Source organism: Passer montanus, unplaced genomic scaffold (genome assembly GCF_014805655.1).
Source record: "Passer montanus isolate IOZ18808 unplaced genomic scaffold, ASM1480565v1 scaffold106, whole genome shotgun sequence".
In the NCBI taxonomy this organism is placed as follows: Eukaryota; Metazoa; Chordata; class Aves; order Passeriformes; family Passeridae; genus Passer; species Passer montanus.
The window spans coordinates 904,718-928,205 of NW_024357170.1; the positions used below are offsets into that span (position 1 = coordinate 904,718).

The 23,488-nt window shown below is 42.4% G+C and overlaps 1 protein-coding gene across 2 annotated transcripts in view; it reads left to right on the top strand.

The window, feature by feature from the left end:
• Nucleotides 1-23,488, top strand: part of VWF (von Willebrand factor) — a 117,939-nt gene that overhangs the window by 22,623 nt on the left and 71,828 nt on the right. Inside the window, exons 9-18 of one of the 2 annotated variants that reach the window (XM_039719799.1) lie at nt 858-969; nt 2,725-2,771; nt 5,717-5,853; nt 7,182-7,320; nt 7,921-8,021; nt 10,517-10,712; nt 11,285-11,500; nt 17,061-17,301; nt 18,111-18,205; nt 19,851-20,011. In XM_039719799.1, the coding sequence (XP_039575733.1) occupies nt 858-969; nt 2,725-2,771; nt 5,717-5,853; nt 7,182-7,320; nt 7,921-8,021; nt 10,517-10,712; nt 11,285-11,500; nt 17,061-17,301; nt 18,111-18,205; nt 19,851-20,011 (1,445 nt within the window). Of the gene's footprint in view, nt 1-857; nt 970-1,552; nt 1,625-2,724; nt 2,772-5,716; nt 5,854-7,181; nt 7,321-7,920; nt 8,022-10,516; nt 10,713-11,284; nt 11,501-17,060; nt 17,302-18,110; nt 18,206-19,850; nt 20,012-23,488 lie in introns of those variants that run through there. The other variant, XM_039719806.1, reaches the window with a different exon arrangement.

Genomic DNA, 23,488 nt, shown 5'->3' on the forward strand with positions numbered 1-23,488 from the left:
CTGCAGGCAATTGGAAGGAGTCCCTCAAAGAGAAGGCAGAGGGGTGTTCAAGAAAACAAATGTTTTGCCACAGCAGCTCTTTTGAAACTGTTGGAATATCAACTCTCTCTCAATATAGGGATTGAATAGAAAGCACTATAAACTAGCAATAGAAGCAAGAACAAGTTTCTACCTTAGAAAAATGTTGCAATTCCTTTGTGCCTCTGTTTATCCTTGGAGGATAAATAGCTCTCTCTATAGAACAGGTAATTATAGTTGTGTAATATGGAAACCTCAGCAGCTGGACCCAAGTTGGGAAATTGGCCCTTTTGCTTTTTGCCTCTGCAGAAGTTCAGAAGTGGCTTCTTTCTCTCAGACTGTCTCTCCTAGACTTAAATGGTGTCCAAATTTGTTTCTTCATTCCTCACTTTGACTCATCTTTGGTTCTCTTGTGACAAACACAAGACCTGTGAGGACACCCTTTACTGAAGCCAGTGAAGTTCATGGTTTTTCCAACAGTCAAGTCCCAGGCCAGCTCTTATCAACTTTGATTGTGCTCCCTGTGTTTAATTTGTCTATGTCCCAACATGTGTTCTGGACCTGAGGATATGCTAAGCAAAGAGCTTTTCTGGGAGCACCAGAAATGCTTTGTTCACCATGTCTGAGGGAGAGGCAGCACCAGAAGGAAAGCAGACACCTGGCCCTGTGAGGCTTTTTGGCAAGCCTCATTCCTTTTTATTGCTGTCTGTGACTAAGTATGGATAATAATGCATATGAAGTCTTGGCAAAGGCTGTGAAGAACAAGAAAATCTAATTGTATTTATGTTTCTGTCCCTGTGTGTGTGATATGGATGTCTGATGCTATCTGACCTATTCAGAGGGGCTGCTTCTTGATGGTGAACACTGCATTGAAAGCTCTGACTGCTCCTGCATCCACTCTGGAAAACATTATCCTCCTGGCTTCACCATCTCCCAGGACTGCAACTCATGGTAAACCCTGTGCTGCTCTGGTGTGGTTGCTGTAGATAAGTACTGCACACTGGTCAGGGACTGCTTTGCATTATCTTTCTAGAAATCTACCTTAAAAAAATTTCCTTTCACTGGCAAAGGGCTTGCTCTCTTACTGGAATTCCCAGCCCCTTCCAAGAAGTGAGCTGTTCACAAAGGCAAAATCAGCTCTGTTTTTAAAGGGATATTTGATCTGATAGAACAACATGAAGGTCACAATCCTTCAAAGAGCAGAGAACTACCTGTTTCCTGTGGATAAGACAGACCAGCAGGTTCCCATGTCTGGGTAGTGTCAGCGATGGTGTCTTTGTTTTGACTTCCTATGTATATTTAACCTCTAAACCCCATTTCTTTCCAAGAGGAGTTAGCCTAAGGCACGTCCTTGGAACTTGTTACAGGGCTAATGAGTCTTCCTAGCATGGCTCACAATTTTTCTTTCACTCCTGAGTACCAGACTGGAGGGGAAAACCAGCACTTTACAGAAAGGAAGAGGAATTAGTCACATATTCCTGATCTGGTTTTTTGTTCAGTGTGAACATATTTGTGCAAGGAGTTTGGACAACTCTTTACTCAGAAGTTTCCAACTGGAGCACAGAAGGAGGAGGACTCAATGAAGGCCATGACATGCAGAAGAAAGGTGGTCTGTGCATCATCCCTGTTAATCAGAAGCTTTTCATTACCTGCACCATGTGTCCGAGAACACAAGCCATAACCATGACATTAGCATTTTATCTTTTTCCCTGCAGTCCTCTGCAGCTTTCAGCTTGGCCACATTGTTCAACCTTAGTGCTCTTGGGAGATGAGTGTAGCCTGACAGGCTGGGTTTTTTATTGCTTGTGTTTTGTTACTGCTTGCTATTACTCAACCTTGATGCTGCTGTGGAGAACGTCATTCCACTGACTCTGCATTTAACATCCTCAATAATCTGCCTCCCCACAAATGGTTTTCAGGGGCTGGGATAATTAAAGGAATGAGAAGAATATAGTAGCTCTTGAAACAAGGAGTGTAGAGAGGGTTGTGGAAGACACTGGAAGTGATCTCAGAAGCAGCAAAGGGGAATAGATTTGCTTAAGGGATAGTGAGGCAACTTTCACTGCCTAAAGATGTGCTGTCAAGAGGATGGGGCCAAACTTTTCTCAGAGACAAACAGGAAAGGGTTGTGAAGCAGTGGAGACAAGCTGCAAAGAAAATTCTGTTTTGACACAAATTAAAATTCTCCCTTCTCCAGTGCTGTATTGGGACAGCTGCTCAGAGAAGCTGTGGGACCTCATTTTGGATATTTCTAAACTCAAATGGGCAAGGTCTTTACCCACCTAATCCAGCTTTGGCATTGCCTTCTCTGAGGTGGGGATTGTAGTAAATTATTTTCCTAGAAGTCCCTTCAAACATTTTTTCCCCTGTGATTCTGTTGTATTGATAGATATACCTTGAGAACTGCATTGAACTCATTCCACATCAGTGGAATATAGCTGAAAATTCCATTAAACACAGAGCTTTAACAGGGAAAAACAGAAATCCTTGAGTTCTGCAACCATACCCATTCATATTATCAGCAGTTGCTGTCAAATAATGGGAAGAAAGGATGAATACATTAAGAAATGAGGTTATGGGAGATGGAAGGGATGCTGGGGACTGATCTAACTTCCCTGGTACAGATGACACAGTTTTTTGGGAAAAATGTGCAACAGAAGATTTATATTCGTGTACTCTTGCTTAACTTGCTACTCTCTTTCCTAGCATTTGTCGACGTGGCATGTGGATCTGCAGCAATGGGGAATGCCCAGGTATGTTGGCTTTACTCTTTTCAGGTTTTGACAAATAAGCCTTGCCTACGTCCCTCCCACTCATGCCCCACTTATGTATTTTATTTTTACCCAAAAAAGCAAATCTTTATTCTTTCTTGCTCACTCCAGTACAATCCAGTGGGATCCTACTTTTAAGTTCTTCTCCTGAGACAAGTCAGACGTTGCCCTGTGTGGTTTATGTGTAGCAATGAAAAATCCTGTTTGGTGGGAAGGCCAGTTCCTGCTTTGATTACTTAGCTTGCCAATTATAAGGGTCTGTATGTTCAGAGGCTTGGCTTGCAGGTAGAGGAACACTTCTGGCTTTCTTTGACCAGGTTCAATTTCTCATTGTACCTTCCTGACCATGACAATTTCCCTTACGGTCATGTTGTGGCTGAAGGAGCCACAGCCCTAGGGAGAAAGTGGCTGCCCTGCCTTCCATGGGTGATGGCAGATTGGAGAGGCAGCTCTGCAGATGCAGACTGGGGTTATGGCTGGACAGGAAAACAGCAGATTTGTGGGCTTTGGTGGTTTTTTGTTGAGATGAGACTGTGCAATCCTCACAAATTAGGGGAATTGCAACAATCTATCAAAAAGTGTTCTATCAAAGAAGTCTGTCTTTTTCTAGTAACATGAAACTTGCCTGACCCATCAATGCTCTGTTTCCTCCTGCTTTAGAACAAAAGAGGACTTCCCCCAAAGTATCAGCACTTAAAGAAGAGGATGGGGGGTGATGTACGCAAATATTCAAAATGGAGATGACATTTTTAGTGAGCTGTCCCCTGTGCTTGTTGATTAAGGATCTCTTCAAGTGCAGAGAATCTCCCTGTCTAAAACACAGCTTCAAGGACACAGCCCAGGCTGATTCATTACATCTTTTAGCTAATGGGCAGCAGCATGATTACAAACAAGAAATAGGTGCTTTTCAAACTTGAGTTTTTCCTTAGGTTACAGCTTTTAATGTCCTTCCTCTCTGGGCTGTGATGAATACTCTGTGGGCCAAATTTTTATCCTTAACTCCAGCCACACTTTCTTTATAGTGATTATAGAAGTGAAGAGAAATCTGGTATTGAGGCTTGCACACAGATGTTGATCTTCAGCTCTGTGCAAGAGGCAATATAGCATTGCAGCCTTTTTCTGAACTGGGAAGCTGTCCCAAATGAGAAGTGGAAAAGAAAGGCAGCTTATTTTTGTACCTTCTGCCAATATAGCTAAATCAGTGTTCTGCTAGGCTTGTTCAAGACAGAATGTTGTATACCTGCAGCTGTTGTACATGTGCCTGCTAAAAACTGTACTGAGACAGTATGGGAGGGCAGCAAAGCCTCCCAGAGTAGGCAAATTTATATTGTTACCTGTGCTGTTTGTCTCTACTTGAAGTAATATTGTAGCATATTTTCATTGTTTGTTAGTTACCACAAATATTTCTAAAATTATGTGTCCAGAAAATTTATGTAGTTACTTGTAGAAACTTTAGGTAGTTCTGTTTTACTATTGGCCGACTTTTTTTTTTTAATTTTTTTTTTTTTAATTTGTTTTGTTTCGTTTTGTTTTGGGTCAGGAAAGATTGCTTTCATATTGTGGGAGTGAATTTCCCAGCTGTAAATTTGGTGATAAGGTGTATCCAAAGGGGGAGCTGGCTGGCACTACCAAGAGGCTTTCAAGCTTATATCATAGCGGAAATAATTATGAAGGCAGAAGGTTTCAGGAAATTTCATGGGATTATTATATCAAATGGAGTAGACAGAGGGACCCATAAGTAAAGACTTGGCTGCAGAAAAGAAAATTCTCTTTCAGAAGCAATGCCAAAGGTTGGGACTTGTCTTAGATAGCAGTCCTCAGTTCTCTGTGCTTCAAACCTGTCCTTGTTTCCTTGTTGCAGAGAATGCCCTGAAAATCAAACTCCGAGGGATGACAAACATCCAGGAGGTGCTGGACTTCTTTTAGGGTGAATCAGAGCTGTGCAAGGCTGGGAATCCTCAGGATCTGTACTTTAGCACCAGCTGGTTTAAGATAGTAAACACTAAATAATATGCTGAAAAGGGGAATTTCCACATGATGTTCATTAGACAGATCTTCTGTGGGACGCAAAGGCAGCGAAGAGAGAGTAACTCATGGAGCTCACCTGCCAGCTTGTAACATTTAACCCTTCTCCAGCCTTTGGCTGGTGATGGCCAGTGTAGGCCCAGCACTTGAATTTTGTTCTGGATGAGGAAGTGGCTGCCTTGTTTGCCATGGGATCATCTGCAAGTGTGATGGTCTTCTCATATGGATTTTTTTGCAAGCTCTGTGGAGTTGGAGTCTTTGTGTGTTTACTTGATGGGGTACTAAATCCCAGCTATGCTATTGGGATACTGCCTTCCTGGAATTGAAAAGCCACAACTTACCAAAACACATTCAAATGCTGATATGTTTAAATAGCTCCTTTTTCTAGTAGAAAGATGGTCCAGCCAGGCTTTCACATTATTTTGTGAGGACTTTAGATGTAGCTATTGTAACTATAGAATTATTTTCAACTTTCTGTTAGTTGAGATGGTGGTTCAGGGTAAACTCCAACATAAATTCTACCCTTGGAAGGACTCCCACAGACATTATCTTCCAGCTCTTCATTCTCATAAGGTATTTTATGTTAAAATAACTTATTGGTATTTCAGGCATCCCAACAAAAGAATATAGGCTTTTCCATAGGCACAAACTTCACCTCTTGACTGTGATTTATTCTGTGTTCCCCAGCGGTTGTTAGTTCCTCTGTTACTACTAGTAATGCCTTACGGAAATAAACAGTGAGATAAGGATCATGCTGTTGCTTTCTGGTCTGTATGGAGCTCAGGTCTTGTACAACCTGTTCCACCAGGGCTGCTCTTCCCCCCTCAGAGGCTTGTGGGGGCTGAGCAGGAATTTGCTTGAATCTGGCACAGGGATGATTAATGGCTTTTTGCTTTTTCCAGGGGAATGCTCTGTCACTGGCCAGTCCCATTTCAAAAGCTTTGACAACAAGTATTTCACCTTCAGTGGGATTTGCCAGTACTTATTTGCCAAGGATTGCGTGGAAAATTCCTTTTCTGTGATCATCCAGACGGTGCAGGTAACAGCAGCCTTGACTGGTGCCTCTGTGCATGCTCTTGAGAGCGGGGGCAGGGCTGTGGGACTATGACAGGAATTGCAGATGTACTGGCCAACAGAAGTAATTTCCCTATGAGATAATTAGTTTAAATAACAGATACAGTCTTTCTCCTTAGTTAATAAGTGTTTTGCATCTCCTCACCACCATTCCCAGGAGCCTGGGGATGGAGACTTGTGATGAGGTTTGGAGAATGGGCCCTCACCGACTTTTTGCCAACAAACAAGCGGAGGCAAGGGTGCACCCCTTGCCAAGCACCCTGGCTGCTGGTGCCTCCCTAATGCCTGTGGGGAAAGGATATTTCCTTGGACACCAAGCAGAGTGCACTGGCAAAGCAGTGCCTTGCTTTGTTTCCCATTTAGTCAGATTGGCTGGTGATTTTTTTGTACTGAGACAGCAGCTCCCGACTTTCTTTGCTCCTCCCCCGATGGATGTGTGAGAAGCAACTGCAGAGAGGCAGGAAAGGGAGGCAGACGAGTGCAGGGAGGGATGGAGACCCTGAAGGGGAATGTCACAGGGAAGTTTACACAGCTGTGAAATGAATAGACCAGTTGTACTTGGGAAAAGGTGAACAAACCTGGAGACTGAAAAGGACCCTGAGGGAAGGAGAGGGGAAGAAAGGTAATGGGGACAGAGGAATTGAAGGCAGGGAGAGGTGCAATGGAGACAGGAACTCACAGGAACGGGAGAGGAGTATCAGCCTGTCCAGAGCACCAGGGAAGTTGCAGGCTTTGGAGAAATGGGCTGTGACAGTTCTCCACACAATCTGTGTCTGTCTCCTGCATTAGAGAGCTCTGATAGTGCAGCTCTGAGGTCATCAGTGCTTGGGAACCTGCAGGACCGGTTTCCACTGAAACTACCCTTTCGAAACCAGGGAGGAGATGTGGGCCCCCCCCAATCCCTTTTCCTCATCTGGGTATCCTAGAGCTGGGAAAATAAACACCCCAGGAGTCTTGGGTAATGTGAACTGCATGGCTGTTTTGTAGGCTGTATGGGTCAGGTGTCCTTCCTTCTTCTGCCACAGCTCTGGAGCTGGTCACTGCCAGGGGTCTGGTGGAATACCCACAGATCCCTTTCCAAGTTCTGAGACGGGGAGCTCAGCCATAGTGTGTGATTAGTGGGATAATGGAGGGAAGGCTGCCAGCCTGCTGTTTGTGGGATGCAGAAACTTTATCTATAAAACTGGTGTGACACTCAACACCTTTCAAATTAGATGGCAAAATGCCTTCTGGGACTAAGTCACCAAGGAAGTAAAAACTTGATTTTTGAGGCAGATTTTCTCTTCCCTGCAGTGTGCAGATGATCCTGATGCAGTTTGCACTCACTCAGCTTCTGTCCGGATCCGGGATATGGACAACAGCATCATTAAAATGAAACACGGAGGAGGAGTTTCACTGAATGGACAGGACATACAGATCCCTTTGCTGCAAGGTGTGTTCACATGGTCTGACTCTGGCCAGCCACTGAAAGCCTCTTGCTTAATAGTGGTTTTAGACATGCCTTAGCTTAATCAAAGAGTGTTTTCAATGCCAAACTCTCTTGCAGTCTCCTCTAGAGGCTCTGGCTTTTCAACTTCTCTCCATGCAGCAGACAGATCTTGACTTGGCTCCTCTAAAATCAGAAGAATTAAGCTGGTCTGCACTTGTGAGATTTGTGAAAATCACTGTTGGTCTATTCTTTTTTAAAATTATATTTTTTTAAGAGAAGCTTCAAATCATTGAATCACAGAATGATTTGGTTTGCACCTTAAAGATCAACCTTAAAGCAGGTTCAACCCCCCTGCCTTGGGCAGGACACCTTCCACTATCCCAGGTTGCTCTGAGCCCCATCCAATCTGGCCTTGGATACTTCCAGGGATGGGGCAGCCACAGCTTCTCTGGGCAACCTGTGCCAGGCCCTCAGCAACCTCATAGGGAACAATTTCTTCCCAATATCCAGTCTAAACCTGTTCTCTGTCAATGTAAAGCCATTGCCCCTTGTCCTGTCGCTACATCTTGTAAAAGCTCACTGGCACCCTGTGGTTGCCTTCAGGTGCCCTCCGTGTCCAACGTGTGGTGAGGAGTTCAGTTCGCCTCACCTATGGGGATGATCTGCAGATTGACTGGGATGGTCATGGAGAACTCCTAGTGAAGGTACTTTTTCTGGTTTTTTTTCTGCCTGCTTGCCCTCTCTTTCGTTCCACCCAAATATGTACAAAGCTTTTCTTGTCTGAAGTCAGAAGTTGCTTTTTGTTGCATGTTAGGAATTCCATTCTCTTTTGCTACTCCCAGAGTAATATACAGGTTTTTTGTATTCCAGAAACAAACACTTCGTCTTACAGCAGCTTGGTAGCTTTTTTCTCCTCCCCCTTTTTTCTTTTTTTTGTATGTGTGTCTAATGACAGCTGTTATTAACCATGAACAGTTTTGTGTTTTGTTCAGCAGATATCCTCCAAACTGGAGTTTTGTTTTTGTTTGCTTTGACTGCCCTGTCTAAACCAACAGATGTGAATGACTTAAAATAGGGGAAGGAAAGGCCCCCAGAGACACAGTTACTCATATTTTCCAGGAAACAGAAATCAGTTCATAGAAGATGTGTTGTGGGCTCCTTCTACCATGAGGAATATTTGAAGTCAGCCTTGATTAACAATTAGGTTTTGTTGGTGCTGCAGACAAAGCAAAGTGTAGAAAAACTGAGCCAGGTTTAACAGAAATTATCTGTTAGGAAGCAGTAACCACAGCTCTGCTGCCTTTGAACCCCCCTTTTAGTAGGGGTCTGCTCACTGAGAGGAGTCTTGCCAAGAAAACCAGTTTTTCTGGGATATTCTACTGAGTGGTAAACACTGCCCTCCTTGAACCACGGTGTTGCTTTTGCGTTCTCCTTGCCTGCCCCAATATCTGGCTTAAATGTCATGTCTGGCATGGTACAAAGGGTTATGAAAACCAGTTCATAACTGAGTTCAAGAGTTGAAAAGAAAACAGATAAGAAAGGTCTGGAATAATTTTAGAATGCATCTGTGGGTTTGTGGTTGTTGTTTTGATTTAACATGTATCTCTGTGCTCTGAGGGTCTTAAAAGTTCTTTTGGGGCTTAGAATGATTCACTTCAGTCCTTTGGCACATTTCAGGAGTTTTGGCATTCCTCAGTCTTCAAAGTATTTTTCTCCCTGGTCAGAGACACATATAACCTGGCAATTTTTTTGTCCCACTGAAAAAACCCTAATTTTCTGCTCCAGATCCTCTACCCATAAAACCAGTGGAAGTTTCTCCAGTTGTCTGCTCCTTCCCTTGCTGGGCATCTAAAGCATCACTTTAATTGCTTTTGGAGAGTTATTTTATGCTGGATTTGGAGACTGACCTGTTGCCAAGTATTGCTGACAATAATTGGGGGAAGTGATACACTTCCATTACCTTGTTCTGGCAAAAATTCTTCCTGTGTTCCTCAAGAAGGCTGTCCTTTCTGTGACTGGCTGATATTTTGATTTGAGCTTCCATTCCAAAATACTCCACAATTTGGACTTGTGTGTGTCACTGCTCCATCTGCAGAGTGCGTGAAAGAGTAGTAATATACTCTTAATAGTAAAAATATTTATTCTCCAATTGTTCTTTTTTATGCTTCATATTTATTCTCTGACCCCCGTGTTTGAACGCTGCATAGTATTAGGTTGTATTTTGGAGGATGCTTTTTATTTTTATTTATACAGAAAAACTGCTTTCTTTGAAAATGTGGGTTTTTCTAACTTTTTTTTGTTTGTTTCACTGGTTACTTCTGGAAGCCTGCCTAAACTAGCACTCAGCTACATGGATAGAGAGGGCTAATGTAGCATCAGAGGTCCTGTGTTTGTAATGTACCTGTAATGTAGTGTTTGTAATGTACCTGAGCTTTATTCCTAACAGAAACTGACAGTTCCTACTAAAATAAAAGGTATTGGTGCCTTTGTATGCAGATGTTGCTTAGGAGATTTCTCCCTATTTGCCACTAGGTTTAGGGTCATCTTTCAGCTGCTCCTTGATTTGCAGCAGGAATAAAACAGGGTGAAAAGTGCATCTACTCTGTGGATTGTTAGAAATTCTGCTTTTAGTGTGCTTGAAGTTCCTCTGGGCAGCAGGAATCTCTAATATGGGGTAGCTTTAGGGGGTATTAGTTTATTTTTTATTTTATCCAGGGTCCTCAGTATCAAGGGCAACATCTCCAATATGGCCTCAATTCTGTGTTAAAACAGCCTGTTTAAATTTCCTTCACCATCCAATTTTCCTTTAAAATGTGAAGTGCTCACAGGTGCCATTGGAGTTGCATTTAAAAAAAAAATGCAACCCCCACTGTTGTCCTGCTCATTTATATGAATGAAGGGTGAGAACAGGGAAAGACTAAACTGGACTGCTGATCAAGGCATAAAAATAAGCTATTTTTCTCTTAGTCACACTCTGAAATTCACTGTACTGTGCAAAAATTGTCCTGCAGCTACTAATAGTAGCAATTTTGTTAGAAGTTTGAAAATACAGTACAATGGCATTGTGTCTGTAGCATTTTGATGTGTGTTTGAGAATTTTCTGGACTATTCAATTGTGTATGGCTCATTCCTTAAAAAATCTTGCTCTGCAGTGGTAATCTGTTCTGGAAGATGACCAAGCTAATGTTGTGTTCCTCAGGTGTCCCCAGTCTACTCTGAAAGGATGTGTGGGCTGTGTGGAAATTATGATGGGAACCAAGGGGATGATTTTCTTACACCTTCTGGCATGGTGGAATCCCTTCTGGAAGACTTTGGAAACTCCTGGAAGCTCAATGCAGACTGCCAGGACTTGTTAAAACAAGACAGTGACCCCTGCAACCTCAATCCTCATTTAGGTACTGAACTCTATTCAAAATTAACATGTGCAGCAAATGGTGATCTTTCATTTACATAAAAAGGAAAATAAAGAAAAAGAGAAGAAGCTAATGTTGCTTACATTACCACCAGGGTGGCTGTAATATGTTTTAAAAAACCCAATAAACAACAGCAACAAAAAACCACACACAGAGAGACTTGTATTGATGCAGGCTTCATAAGGAAAACAACATTTTGTGAAAATTGAAAAAAAAAACTAGTTTAATTTTGCAAATTTAAAAAGGCAGCAGAAAGCAAAGGCCCTGTAAAGGGAATTACAGCACCAGAAATAGTGCTAACAGAATATAAAATAATTGCTTTTCCTTGATTTGTTTTACTATTGAAACTTTACTCTTTCAGTAGAGGTCATGACGTATGAGCTATGGTGCTATCTGTGCCTGCCTGATCCTATTTTATTCTTGTGGGATTTTTTTGGTTAATTTTTTTTTTTTATAAAAAGAAGAGAAAATGCTTACTATGGCTTCTCTGACTTTCCTTGAAAGCCACGTTGGTTGATTGATTCAGTATGAGCATGCAATTTTTCTCTTTTTAGCCAAATATGCTGAGGATTCCTGCTCAGTTCTGATGTCTCCTGCCTTTGAACCTTGTCACCATGAAGTGAGTCCCACTCCCTATGTGAAGAACTGCCGCTTTGATGTTTGCTCCTGCTCCAGTGGCAAGGACTGCCTGTGCTCTGCCATTGCTAATTATGCAGCAGCCTGTGCCAGGAAAAGCATCCTGGTGGAATGGAGACAACCCGACTTCTGCCGTAAGTGCACTGCTGCTCAAACTCACTTATTGTCCTCCTGAAGGAATTTTTCTAGCAATGTTGTGTTGAAGATTTAGAATGAGATGCCAGATTTTCCTTATGGCAAATGATGAGAGTAAATCTTTCCTCCACACTGGTAAGGATGCAAAAGGTGTTCCCAGGGACTGCACAGCAATGGGGGAGAGAAGCCTTGATCTCACACAGCTCCACAGAACTTTTCCCTGGATTTCCATTTTCAGCTACTCACCTGGAAACTTTCTGAATGTCTTAGGGTAGGAATCTCCCAAGTAATTTGTAGTAATCCATGAACTGCCTTTTTTTGAGGCCCAAGCTTCCCAGGTCTTGACCTCATCAATGACTCCTGAACATGGCATTATAGAGGAAGCACAAAAGCACAAGACAAACTTGTATCAGAAGAGAATTTTGGCAGTCTTGTGGCATCACCCCTGCTCACAGGAAGGCTAAATTACTGTAGATTACCTGAGGTTTTGTCCAGACAAATTTTGAATATCTCCAAAAAATTGAGGTACCACAGGCTCTCCAACATGTCTCTCTCTTATCCAGGACAAGATTAATAGCCACACTGCCAAGAGGCTGGAGCAGAAGAGTCCAACACCTTTCATTTCTTTTATTTCTCTCTTAGGTCAATGTGGTAGGAAAAAATCCATTGCCATGTAATTTTGATTGAGCACAGACATACTTTTCCCATAAATATTTGTGAAGTGAATGTTTTTCCATTTTCCTGAGCAACTTTGTTATAAAGGAAAGAAGACAATTGAAAAATCTGGAGGAAAGCATGTGTGCTTGGCAGCTCTCCAGATTTGTTCTGTTACTTTTACCCAAGCAGAGGGTGGGAAAAATATTTATAAACAGAGTGTGTAGAAGGTGGAAAAGAGAGAGGTCTCTGGCCTTTGACCTGGTAGGGTCTGCAAGGTCTTTGCAGGCTGGAGAGTGCTTGCTGCGAATGAGAACAAACCCAGTTTATATTAAACTGCTGCATGGTTTTATATTTTTTTTACCTAGTTTATGTAAATGTTCAGATAGTGGAACAGTAATGTAATAAAAATCCTTTCAGAACTCTACAGGTCTGGAGGCTGAAAGAAAGAGCAGTGATAATGCCCCATTACTCTTTCTGTAATTGAACAAGTCAATTTTCACAATTAATCTTTAATAGTGCAGAGCTGCTTTTTCCTTTCTGTGCATTACAGAGAGCTTTGTGCTCTCACAAAGTGACAATTTCCCTGATTGCAGATCCATCAGGCCCCATTAAATAATCCTGGTGCCCTAGACATCTTCTGACACATGAAGGAGAGCAATCCCTCTTTCTTAATGGGTTTGAGATGTGAATGTGCGGGCTGTGTAATTTGTGCTGATGGCCCAATGTGTGTTTCATCCCTACCTTCATCCCCAGAGATTTGGTTTCTTGGGAAATGACTTGACAGAGCCAGTTTGCTTGATTTGGAGTGAATAAGAGTCGGGGAGCAAAGTCATTAGTATAGCACAGCATTTCTGCTGTGTGTCAAGCTATCAAGTGCATTCAGCTCCCCAGTCTTTGACTTTTAGTTGCAGTTTAATTGTTTAAGACCTGAGTCATACTCCTGTAACTGCACTCCTATGCATGAATAAGCACTAGAGCCAATCCCTTCATGCTGCAAAGGAGGAGCAGACAGGCCACACTGTGAAGGGCTGTGTCTCTTGTGCAGCTGCATGCAAAAAATTGGTTAAAACCTAAACTGAATGGCTGAGCTGAGAGAGTGGTGGTGAATGGAGCTAAACCAAACTGGGGGCTGCTCACTGGTGGTGTTCCCTAGGGCTCAGTAGTTGGGCCAATTTTACTTAATATTTTAATTTATAATTAATTAATTTATTTAATAATAAATATTATTTACTTAATATTTTAATCAAGGATCTGGATGAGGGAATCGAATGCATCCTCAGTGGACAGCACCCAGCTGGGTGGGAGTATGGATCTGCTGGAGAACAGGAAGCTCTGCAGAGGGATCTGGACAGGCTGGATCCATGGGCCCATGAGGGGGGTCTAAGCCTGGAGAAAAGGAGGCTCAGGGGAGACCTCACTCCCTACAACTCTGACAGGAGGGTGCAGCCAGGTGGGAATTGGGGTCTGCTCCCAGGGAACAAGGGACAAGAGGAGAGGGAATGGCCTCAGGTTTCACCAGAGAGGTTCAGATCAGGTTTTATGTAAACATTTTTCATGGAAATTGTTATCAAGCACTGGCACAGACTACCCAGAGAAGTTGTTGAGTCACCATGCCTTGAGGTATTTAAAAGCCACATGGATGTTGCACTTAGGGACATGCTTTAGTGGTGGACTTGATAGTTGTGAGATTGATGGCTGTATTCAGTTATTTTACCGTCTTTTCCAACCCAAATGTTTGCCTGTCCCATGTGTGTATTGTTCTGTGGTACAGGGGAATCCATCAACAGCTCCCTAGATCTTCCTTCAGATTTTAGGACATGTTGCTAAGCCCATTATGTTCCTTAATGTGGTAGAGCTGGGGCTGTTGGTGGCTTTGCATGCCTTCTGTAGGAGGATTTGTATAGGAAAAATCTAAGAATGCTGGAGTTGGGAATTAAGGACAGGCTCTGAGCAGCATCTGAGAATGGCTACAGGGTGTGGTGGGTCTCAGCATGCCAGAGAAGCTGTGTTAAATCCAGTCCTGGCAGGGTGCACCTTCACTCAGAGGTGGCAACATTTTCACCTTGTGCTACTTGAGGAACTGGTCATGGTTTGTCTCTTTCACTCTGATTCAAAACCTGCCCACAAGAACTGCATGAGCTGGTCGATGCAAACACATCTTTTCCAATGCTCTCCTGCTGTTTCTCATCTTATTTCTGGGATAGGCTGTGCTTTGAGCACAGCATTGAACTGTTTTGGTTTTATAGAAGCCATACACAGAGATTAGATGCACCTTGCCTTTTCCTCTAATTTTCCTGTCAATAATGGGATTTTTTTTTTTTTTTAATGTGTCAGTGTATTACACAGTGTACAGACATCAGGCCTTTCCTGGGGCACTTGTCTTGCCTTTTTGCTGGTAAAAACAGATGTTGCTGGGAAGGGATAGAGCAGTGTATTGGAATGTGGAGTGTAGGAATGGCATTTGGAAGCATAACTGGAAAAACAGGGGATGTTCCAAAAATTTTTGGAGGTACACGGGCAAAGAAAATCATAGAATGGTTTGGGTTGAAAGGGAAGCTTAAAGATCATTTTCCAAGGGACACCTTCCTTCCACTAGACCAGGTTTTTCCAAGTCACTTTCAGCCTGTCCTTGAACACTTCCAGGGATGGGGCAGCTGCAGCTTCTCTGGACAACCACTGCCAGAGCCTCAGCACCCTCACGAGGACGAATTTCTTCCTAACATCTAATCTAAACTTGCTGCCTTTGAGTCTGAAGCCATTTGCATGCATGGATTACAAAGGTTTATCTAAGAAAGGAATCTACTGCAAAGTTGTCCTTATGGATAGGGAGTGTTAAACTAACTAGAAAGCAGGGCAGGATGTTGGGCTCAGTTATCACATCCTTTTTTTGAATCTTGAAACTCATAAACTGATGTACCCATCTGAAATCTGCCAAACCAGTCCCATGTTTCCAGAGGATCATGTGTAGCAAATAGTACTTTTGGCTGAGGCCTCGTGGTTGTCCTGCTGGGATGTGCCTTTAATAATGAAAGTTATTTTTAAAATGGTCCTCAGCCCGGGGCTGTGCCTGTTCAGGGTTTGATTTACTGCAAAGATCAGGTTTATGTAAATCAGAAGCACATTTTTGTAAATGCTGCCAAAAATTCCTGTAACAGTGAAAGAGTCTATCTTCTGCTCAGTTCAGAGTTAGGAAGCTTTTGCTGTATTGATGAGCACACATTTCTTGGGCTGTGTTGTGAAAAGTACATTAAGCAGTTTGGGCACAAGTCCCAGACCTGGGAGATTTTTGCTTTTAAGAAGGGTCCATGTCGCCTTAGATGCTTCTGGGATTTTCAGTGTAGAGTATTATACTCCTGTGTATGGGGCTGCAGGAGCCTCAAGAGAAGCTGGTGCAACAACGTCTCTCTCCAGTAGGCAGGAATAATTCTTCATTTCAGAAGAGTTTTGTGAAGGTGACCACAAGCCACTGGTCAGCACATACGCCTTGCTTTGCTAGTCCAGCCAACACCTGGCTGAGGCTGCAGGACTATCCTGTTATTCCATGGCTGCCAGAGTTCCCAGGGATGTGTGCTAGAAGAGAGTAGGGATTATCACATCATTCTGCAGGAATGACAAGAGGAAGGGCTTTCTCTGTAACCCTTTGATCTTGGTTTCAGCAAGGTACAAATGTGCCAGCTTTCATTTGTAGCTGCTTCCCTGAACATCGTTCCTCACAACCTTACAACTGTTTGCTGTGGAAGGTTGCTACAACCGACAGTGTAACTCCTGGTTATCAGGAGGCCTGTTAAATTCAAACTCTTGGTAAAACAAGCTCGTTTCTTGTCTTCTGCAATGTGTTGTCATAGCTGCCATCTAGTGCTGATGCTGATGTGTGCAGAGGTGAATGCCTCAAAATCGGCCCTGTAGAAGTGGAGGTTTTAAAAACAAAGCCAAAATGGCTACAAAGGCCATAATTAATCTCCATATAAAAGAATTCATCATCAAAAATTGTTAATATCAAGGTTTGGCTCCATGATAGCTAAATTACTTCATTATTTGCATCTGTTTCCATAGAAATCACAGAGGGGTTCTGGGATGTGGGTCTGTTGAGTTTTGCAGCACTTGTGTTTACCAAAGCAGAAAAATACTTTTCTACTACTTTTCTACTTATTTTGACCAAATAGTCCCTAAAGGTCTTGCAAAGGAAGAGTGGTGTGAATGTGTACATGACACTTGTAATGCTCTTAATGCATGGGATTGTGGAATGGTTTGGGTTGGAAGGGACCTTACAGACCATGTAATTCCAACCCCCTGCCACGGGCAGAGACACCTTCCATTAGCCCAGGCTTTTCCAACACCCATCCAGCCTGGCCTTGGACACTTCCAGGGATGGGGCAGCAACAGCTTCTCTGGGCAACTTGTACGAGGGCCTCAGCATCCTCACAGGGAAGAATTCCTTCCTACCATCCAGTCTAAACCTGCTTTCTGTCAGTGTGAAGCCATTCCCCCTTGTCCTGTCACTCCAGGCCATTGCCAAGAGTCTCTCCATCTTTTTTGTAGGTTGCCTTCAGGAGAGCTTCAGTTAGGTTATCCTGACTGTGATCCAGATAATAACAGAGGTTAGACAGAGTTTGTTTTTCAAGTTCTGGGCAAAATTTTGTGGCTAAATTTCCATCAGAATGCAGGGTAGTCCAGTCCTGACATTTATTGGGCATTTCCTTTAGTAAGGTTTTGTTTGTGTGTATATATAAGCAGTGCCTTAGGCTACACCAGTGCTGCAGTTAAGGAGGGATGGTGTAACACTCCATTGATGAGTAAATTGAGCAAACACCTTTTAATCCCAAGCTTCTCAGTCTGTTTTAGGCAGCTCTTCCTTTAGCTGGATTTGGATCAAATGTTCTTCTCCCTCATGTGTTTCACCAGCAATGGCCTGTCCTGAAGGCCAGGTGTACCAGCAGTGTGGGACGCCATGCAACCAGACGTGCCGGTCCCTGTCCTACCCAGAGGAGGACTGTGAGCAGCTGTGCCTGGAGGGGTGCTATTGTCCCCCTGGGCACTACCTGGATGAGCACGAGCAGTGTGTGCCCAAGTCCCAGTGCTCCTGTTACTATGATGGGGAGATCTTCCAGCCAGAGGATGTCTTCTCGGATCATTACTCCATGTGGTAAGTGCACTATTCATAGCCCTTCCCTACACACCGTCACTCCAGTTTTTGGAGGGCTTGAGTTGTTAACTGGGTCAGTTCCTGTGCATCCACTGAAACTAGTTAAAGAAAAGGCATGATTTTGCCTCCAAGAAGTCAAATGGTAAGTTTTGCTATTGTATCGATCTCTGATTAATTTCAAATACCACCTTACTCTGAATTACTCAGTATTAAACCCTGTCCTATGAACAGTTCCTGCCAGTTTGAAATGGAGCTTAATTACTGACAATAGCTACTTTGTGGGCTTTTAAAATGTCACTTTAATGTACTGTGCTATACTTTGTAACTGTTAAAACCTAATTACCTCTTGTCAAAGATACAAGTATTTAAAAGCATTTCTAATTGTTAAATTGAGTAGCAGTACACTTGGAGTGGGAGTGCAATCTCTGGGCAGGACCAGTTTTGGGAACAGTGTCTTTTCCTCTCTACCACAAAAATCCCAAGTTTCAGGAACTAGGTAGTCCCTTACCTCTTTCCTCAGCAAAGCTGACTATTGTCTTGCCTAGCTTTATCCCTGTGCACTGGATAGCTGCACTGGATCCAGCAGGTCAGGACCAGCAGGCAGTTGGGTTTCAATGCCACTGTATCCCATAAACTCCCTTAAGGAAAGTTTGCCTTTAATGTTGGTAGACACAATGGATGGAGAAAAATAGCTCAGCCCCACTGAGGTGTAGTTTTGTATTCTGACAAGTTCCCTGTTGACTAAAAATCAGTGTGAGTGAAAGCTGAATGCTGTTTCATTAAATATAAGCTCTGTTTGTTTTTCTTAGCTATTGTGAGAATGGATTTATGCACTGCAGTACAAACAGAGCTCCTGGTGCCTTCCTGGCTGATGTTTTTGCTGATGAGAGGCCATCTCCCAGAAGTTAGTATGCCTTAAAATATTAATATTTCATTTTGATTTTTTTTTCTCTTCAGTCTCTTGGTAGTGTAGATTGGAGAAGAAATTCCAGAGGTTGCAACAGTTATGATATTGTGAGATTTTTTTTTTACACGCTAGAAAAAAAAGTTATGTGTGGGAGGGTGCAGGGCTCATTGAATCTCACCTATCAAAATTTTAATTATAATTAGACACTGCGGTCTCTCTTGAGATGAAAAGGTTAAAGCATCACCTATGCCAGTGATCTGAGGTTCCCAGTTGCTATTTGAGGATCACAAGACATAAGTAACTCATCAGTTTTATACCTACTGCTTCTCACTAGTAGGATGCAAACTCTTTCTTGGTGTAAATGAGGCTTTTAGCGGCCTGAAGCTTACACTGCTGCCAGGTTTCCAGTGTGCCTTCCAGCCAGCAAGAATCTCCATGAAACCTGGATACTGACAGCTACCATGTTTCCCATCAGTGGACAGGTTTATCAAATATTTGGCTGAAGACTGTGAGAGGAGCATAGGAACACTTCTTGCATCTAACTGGGGTTTGCAGCATTGGAGAAAGGCCAGCAGTGCTCTGGGATCTTTTGGGGTTTCCCACTGACACATGGATGGAGCTTAGGGGATTTTCATGGCATAAGAGGTTTGAGACTGGATGTGTCTCAGAGGGGACAGGGCTATTGGGGCTTTGGGGAGGCCTGAGAATATCCAGGAGTTGAACTTCGTGATCTTTGTGGGTGCCTTCCAGCTCAGGATAACCTGTGATTCCTATGGGAACGCCAGTAGAGCCAAACACAGTGTCTTCCATGGCACACTGACAAATGGACCTGGAGGAAATTTCTGGTTGGTATTTGCCAGTGCATTGGAGACAAAGGGTAATTGTTTGTCCTTGCACCTTCTCAGGATAAACCAACTTCTAGAGGAAAACACTGTAAATGCCTCTGTGGGTACAGGGCAGTGACCTGCTTAATCCTGCTTAATGTTGCTTGCTAGGACACCAGTGACAGTGTCACGGGTTGGGTCACCTTTTCTTCAGGTGAAGTCTTCCAGGTGAATATCTCACCAAACTCTTCTCTTAATGCTCCTAAGACATACTTTTCCTGATAATAGGATGTCAAAACTTACAAAACCTCAGAGAGACATATTGCTAGTACCACTTGAAATAGTATCCTGCAGTTTCTTGGGGCATTCTGATCTTCTGTCAGATCCTGAAATCTCAAAGAGTTTTTATTGAAGCTCAGGGCACTGCTATTTACAGTCACCAATGTAGCTGTATTCAGTGTGGGAAATGGGTCAAAATACAATAATATAAGATGCTGTTGCTTCTCAGAATATCAGTTTTCTGCTAACTTTGTACAGTGCCAAGAGGTGTTTGCATAGCCCCAGTGGTGTGGAATTGCACTTTTATATTTAGTGGAGCTTTTTTGCTTCAGTATTAAATACCTGCTTTCATGACAGCCTGACTGAGGTCACTACAGGGGAAGTAGGGGCTGTTTTCTTTGCCATGTCATGTGTAGTGGTGTTGCTCCAGGCTATATTCTAAACTAATTTTCAAATCAAAGATCAACCTTTTAGAAAAATACTGTGCCAACAATGCTTGCGTTCTAATTGCACTTTTTGTGAACTCATTTTTTTTAAAGTAAAAAGGAGCTTGACATGCAGATCACCCATGTTAAAAATTATCTGTCCTGCCAACAACCCAAGAGCAGAAGGAGTGGAATGTACCAAGACCTGCCAGAACTATGACTTGGAGTGTATCAGCCATGGCTGCATATCTGGATGCCTCTGTCCAAAAGGGATGGTAAGCAGCTTTCAATACAGCAGTGAGAAGCAGGTCCTCTTTGCTTTCTTGCCTTCATTCTCTGCTACCAACAGTCTTCTTGCAGCTTGGGAATAAGTTGTTGGGTAGTATTGACTGTCAAGTTGTGGCTGGCTTAAAGAACGTGTACTAGCATTGGAGATGAACTTTAGCTTGCAAAAATAATTATTTATCAAAATTCCAAAGCCTGCCTTGAAGACTAGTTTAGGTCTTCCTTCAGCTCTGCACCTAAACTCCTCCTCAGTCTTACTAAACTTTCTCAGCCAGAGAGACAGAAGTACACCCATATTCAGGTTGATCATAGGGATGGAGCAACTCTTCTCTAAGGAAAGGCTGGGAGAAATGGGATTTTTAAGCCTGGAGAACAGAAAGCTTTCGGGGTGACCTCATCGTGGCCTTCTGATGCCTGAAGGGAGCCCACAGGAAAGAAGGAGAGAGACCCGTGACAAGGGCCTGGAGTGACAGGACAAAGGGGTATGGCTTCACACTGACAGAAAGCAGGTTTAGATTGGGTGTGAGGTAATAAGTCTTTATTTGTGAGGGTAGTGAGGCCCTGGCACAGGTTACCCAGAGAAGCTGTGGCTGCCCCATCCCTGGAAGTATCCAAGGCCAGATTGGATTGGGCTCAGAGCAACCTGGGCTAGTGGAAGGTATACCTGCCCGGGGCAGGGGATTGGAGCAAGAGGATCTTTAAGGTCCCTTCCAACCCAACCTATTATTGGATTTCTCTGATCCAGCCATCCTTTCTGCTGATACTGGTTCCTACTTGTCAAGTCTCCATCTCTCCAACTGCCTTCCTCTGGGTTGTGCCAAACTGAAGGTTCCCTGTGAGAAAGAATGTGGGATTTGAAACTTGCTAAGAGGATGCCAGAGTGCGTCTTGGAATTGCAGGTGTTGTACTAAGCATACCTTGTTTTTTTCCACTGAAAAGAGGCTTTCTGGGGTTCAGGGTTATATCCCACTGCAACCCTCAAATTTCAGAATAAGTTTAAGTGTTTTCTGCCCCCAAATTCCTTCAATTACCTTACTAGAAAAACAGCTGTTCCCAAATTCTCATTATGCAGTAAGTTTTAGCAATAATATAAACATATATTTTGAACTTGCTACTGTATTTTGCTGAGAAACACACATTTATATAAATAGATTATACTCCAAAATAAAATTCTAGATCTTGGAAAAAAGCTCAGGCTTGTGAAATGTCTTGGAGGTGAAAAAGAACAGAGTCTGAAGTCACCCATAAATTTTCTCTGTGATTTTAAAAACAAGTGTTGCTTCTTTTCTGTAAATGCCTATCCTTTAAATGAAAACTATTCCTAAATAGTAGTGAGATAAGAAAACTTAGAAAAGCTTCTCTACTTTAAAGTTCCCAGAGCTCCAGGATGAACAGGCTTCTTATTGCATCTAACATTCAACTGATTTGGTAAAGGAACTTGAGATTTTTGGTTTCAGTTCTGGGACATGGTAATAGTACACTTTTGACATAATTGTGGAAAACAAATTATGATAATTACTCCACAGGAAAAAAACCCCAACCCCCATAGTAATTAACCTTCATATTTGGTACAGTATTTCATATTCTTTTTCAGTAAGTTAAAACAAACTATTGTGTCATAAAATTGTTGCCAAGAGAGCAGTCTTTGGTCTTTCGGAACTGGAGACTCCAGCTGACTTTGCAGTGATGTGAAACACACCCCTGAGTTCAACAAGGTGATTTGTCAGGTTTTGAGTTGAAGAATAAGTCTCACTATTTTTTTTTTCTTTTTTAAAGTGAAATAAATTCTCTGTCCACTAGATGACAGTATGGTTTAATCTTCACTAAACTCAGCCTGGAATTACTTGTTCTCATTGGTTTCCCTTATGGCAGAGAATAAAAATCATGAGCTGCACCCAAGCCACAATGGGAGAAGCCCATGTAGAGAAATGATCTTGTAACCACTGCCATGCAATGTCAGGATCAAGCCCAGTCCCCATTCAGGTGTGTCCTGTTTGCCCTGGCTTTGACTCCTGGCTCCACAGGAGCTGCCAGCTTGTTGTCAAAGAGCAGTTTCCTTCTCCAAACCCAATGGGATGAGGTTTGGGAGAGCCATTTTTTCTTATTTCTGTGCTCTGCAATGAGGCTTTGTGCTCCCTCACTACAGAAGGATTTGGATGGTGACCAGGATCTCCTTTCCATCCTGTCCTTTTCTAACACAGAGACTCTGGGAGCAAAGAGACAAAGCTCTTCAAAGTCAAATCAAAGTAAAAGTCTGTGTTTTCCAGGCTTGTACAACAGAGGTGAGCAATAAAGGGACTGGAAAAAGGAATTACCATTTTACTTGTCAGTCTCCTGTATTGGTGTTCTGTAATCCCGCGTAATTTACAAGCACTCAGAGAGGTGAGCTGCTGTTTGCAGGAAGGTCTGTGGGAAGTAACAGATTACTCAACATGTGTTCCCATAAATATTTGCACATATTATGCTGGAAGAAATGGTGCCTTCTTACTGAAGGTTTTTTTTTTTCTTTTGTGATACAGTAGCATATGAAAGTTATCAATGCTCACAAGTAACTTATTAATTGAAGACAAAACCCAATTTCTTTTAACTTCTTCCAAACTTTCAACTTTTGACTTTCTTTCAATTTCTTTCAAAATAAGTTTTCTGGTTCATCTTGACTTAGTATTTTACATTGTTTTAATTTCTAGCAAATAAAAATGTTCAGTATGTCGTAAAAATAATTATTGTGTCTTTGATCATCAGGAAGGTGGGAAATTCTCCATACTTGTCACCCTTTTGCACAGTAGAAAAGAGAAATCATAACATATGTGCAGAAGTGTGGGCAAAAGTATGCCTTCACAGATTAGTTTATTGCAGTTCAGTTTTTCCCCATTGGAAAATATTAATAAATATATTAATTGAGTGTTAACCACCTTTCTTGGGAAAGAGAGGAACAGAACAATCACAGAGCATAAAATCCAGACACTCCAAAATTAGAAAATTACTTTCTTTCTATTCCCAACAACTGAAAAAAAATTAAGGTTTAAAATTTAAATGAAATATTTTCTTGCATCCTGACTGCTGAAATAAAACTATTTCTAAAACTTTCATGCATTAGTAGAAAAGGGAAAAAAACCCCTACAAATCCTAAACATCTTAACCAGGAAAGCTTGAAAGGCTTTTTTTTTTTTTAGTTTGTTTCAACTGAAATTTACCTGACTATTTTGATTTCTCTGTTGGATATTTTTTAGTGTGGGCCCATCCTATGTTACAATGTCTTCATGAGGAGATAGGCACATCAAATAAACATCAGAGACACGCAGCTAACATAAGAAAGAGAAGTCAAATGTAAACCAGCACATTTTGATCTTCTGACATGTTGTTAACTTGTCTTTGTTTGCACAGTAAGGGTGAGAGGCTGTTTTGGTTAAAACAAAAATTTATGAAAGAAATTCTTCCCTGTGAGGGTGCTGAGGCCCTGGCACAGG